At 43.4% G+C, this 3,092-nt stretch overlaps 1 protein-coding gene across 1 annotated transcript in view; it reads right to left on the bottom strand.

Moving 5' to 3' along the window:
- Positions 1–3,092, bottom strand: part of VPS8 (VPS8, CORVET complex subunit) — a 71,554-nt gene that overhangs the window by 53,308 nt on the left and 15,154 nt on the right. Inside the window, 4 exon segments of the mRNA XM_017729392.1 lie at positions 1–49; positions 152–305; positions 901–968; positions 1,972–2,058. The exon segment at positions 1–49 is cut by the window's left edge and continues 6 nt beyond it. Of these exon segments, the coding sequence (XP_017584881.1) occupies positions 1–49; positions 152–305; positions 901–968; positions 1,972–2,058 (358 nt within the window).

A 3,092-nucleotide genomic window follows, 5' to 3' on the forward strand; every position in this document is an offset into this window, starting at 1 on the left:
GAAAGGTCATCCACACTTTCAGAGATGGCTTCAGGCCAATAACCAGAATCTTCAAGGAAAGCAACAAGGCAAAATAAAATGTTTGAGTATATAGCAGAGAACTTCTCCTTTGAGATCTCTCACATCAAGCCTCCTGCAAGCAGCAAGTTACCTTAGTGAGGGAGGCCATGGCCAGCAGTGAATACTGGGTGATAGGATGGTCTCTCAAATCAACCTTTGCGTGCAATGGCTCAATACAGCAAACTTCCCCCTTGGAGCCACTGAAGAGACACCGAGACTCGCACGTCCTCACTCCCATAACCCTCCTGCAAAGAGCACAGATCAGCTTGGCGGCAGCCCAACGATCTCAGGAGTGATCCTTCATAAATACTCCTTCCAAAAAGTCCCTTGCACAGCTCCAGGGATCACCTCTGATGTGTCACTGGAGGCAACCCCACACAGCTGCTCAGATACAGACAAGAATTCCTTAAGATCCTATCTGACAATGATGTTTGGGAAATCCGTGGACTTGATCAGATTGACTGTCAATCCTTCCTCCTTGTCCTTCCTCCTGTTGAAGAGGCCAAGAGAAAAATGAGCAGCTGCTGGAGCACAGCTCTCACTAATGAGCCAAGGCAAAACGAGAGGCAGCACTTTTGTGACAGCTACTAAGAGCCCACAAGGAGTGCCAAATTCTGGGCAATACAGTGACACCTTAACAACTAAGGGTGCTCTTTGACTACTGCACTGCCACACAGAATCTTGCTTCAGCTGAGAAATTACACTGCAGCCCTAAATTACACCTTCAACATTCAGGCAGTAGCTTTATTGGTTTCAATGGGGTCTTTACTCCTTAGGTTTTAGAAACTATGACCCAGAATTGGTTTCTTGTACTTTCCATGGGTAGAGTTATTGTCTTACTTAAATGACAGTTCAAACACGGAGCCTCCGCTGTCATTGCAAATTGCAAGTGTTGGATCATCTGTAAACTGAGCAGAAAACAAGATTAAAATGGCCCTAAGAAATAAACTACAAACAAATGGATGTAAAAATACATGCTATGGCAGTACTAACAGCACACAGAGTACAAGCAGTGCACCTACAGAAAGACACCTTCAACATATTGAGACAATTATGGGCATTTTTTATGATGTGCAAGAAAAGCAAGGTTTGTGCTTCACCTTCATTCCCTCAGCAAGCCCTGTTGCCAGATTTTGGTACCAAAGCCCCACTACTTTCTGCTGCAGCTCAGAACTACAGCACACCAAAACCTGAGCTGCCTCTAGAAGGGCTTTCAGCCTCAAGCCCATGGGTTGGGGCCAGAGCTGGTGGATGGGCTGCAGTTACAGACAGACCCAAATCAGAAACACCCAGAACTTCTAATGATACCAAATAATTCAGAAAAATAAAGGATCACAGTCTCAGCTGGGGACACTTCTGGAGGTGTTTGCAACCCAGAATCTCTAAGGCCCACAAACATCTGAGCACATATAAAACAAAGCCAGGCACAAATTCAGACACGATTTTCTGTGTATGACAATAACACTATGCTGAACAAGAAGCCATAGATGACTTCTCTTTCAACCCAAAACATTCCCAACAACCTATTTGAAAAACTGCTGACAGAAGCTACTTTCTACAGTTCAAATTCTTTTAAGTTGAAAGCTGGCACGTCATGTATCCAGGTCAAAACACTGCAAGTTTTAGAGAAATGTGTTCTAACAACTAATTCTTCATACATTTTGGCACTGGAGAGAGGAGTTATAACAGACAACAAATGTTGTTTGTTACAGTACAACTCGCAGCCAAAACTGTTATGTCAGTATACTCAGTTTCACTTTAAAATAGAATTTCTGCTCATTTTTCTCATCTCTGGATACCACTGCCATAGGTAGCTGCTCTCATCTAAAATTCAAAAGTACTGGACAAGGAAAGTCACCACATCTGACTGAACAAAAGTGGGCTAAAAGGAGTACATTTAGCGTTTATTACCTTGATGTGCAAAATGGCTGTTCCTGGGGGGTGGGCATCTGTTATTGATCGCAGCAGCTTCCCACTGGCCAGATCCCACATGGTGATCTGCAAGCAGATTGTGCTCAGCACACATTCATTGTCAAGGAGTTCTCTCCATCACTTCATGCATTACAGTACAGCAACAAATTCCTATACTGACATTATCACCCTGGGTTAGTAGGAGTTTCATATCAAAGCAAAGTGACCTGAAATCTGCTCCTGTCCTGTTTTTCCAAGCAGTTCACTTGTCTGCTTAGAGTTGACACCACGTGTTATCTCAACTCTGAATCGTGCCCTTTTGGACAGCTCTCCCCAGCTGCCCAATCTCCCTCACCTCACAGCTACGTGCCTGATAACAACATTAAAGAGTGTAAGGTAACTCTGTTCCCACCCAACGGGTCCAATGCATTTCTCTCACAGAACCAGTGAACAGGTGAAAAATCTCTAAACACCCCTGAGCAAAACTCAAGCATCTCCATGGCTACCACGAACCTTGTCCCTCCTCTCCTCCTGAGCTTGCTCAGGATGACAAGTCAGGTAGGAGGACAGACCTTGGCTTGTACTTAATATTAAGTTCAAGCAATTTCTCAACTAAGAAGCAGGAAGTCCCAAACTGCTCACTGCGTAACTGAAGAGTATTAACTACTCACTGCGTAACTGCCCAGAAGAGCTGAGATTACAATCTGAATAAAACTTTTTTTATGGGAAATAGTACTTTACGTGATCCTATAAATCATCTATCAACACTTCTAGACCAGATGTTTCAGAGCTGTTGCTCCAGAATGTTTTATCTGAGCATCATTTAAAACCAGCTGCTGCTCTGCATGAATTAAGTATTTTCACATGGCCTGCAGCAGGCTGTCATGTAGTCCTACCATAGGCACAGGGGTGTGTTTTATCTACTCTGAAGGTGAAAGCCAAAGGACCAAAGGGAAATGAATGTAAAAAGAAAAAGTAGCCTTCTTTGTATTCCTCTAAATGTTACAAAGGTAATGTCCACCTATTTTGGTTTAGTCTTGTTATTTTTGCTCAGGAATTGCTTTCTCTCCTTTGGTTTTTAGAAGGGCATAAAACTACACCAGACTCAACCCCTTTTCCCT

The sequence above is a fragment of the Corvus brachyrhynchos genome, unplaced genomic scaffold (genome assembly GCF_000691975.1).
Source record: "Corvus brachyrhynchos isolate BGI_N302 unplaced genomic scaffold, ASM69197v1 scaffold63, whole genome shotgun sequence".
NCBI classification, from domain to species: Eukaryota; Metazoa; Chordata; class Aves; order Passeriformes; family Corvidae; genus Corvus; species Corvus brachyrhynchos.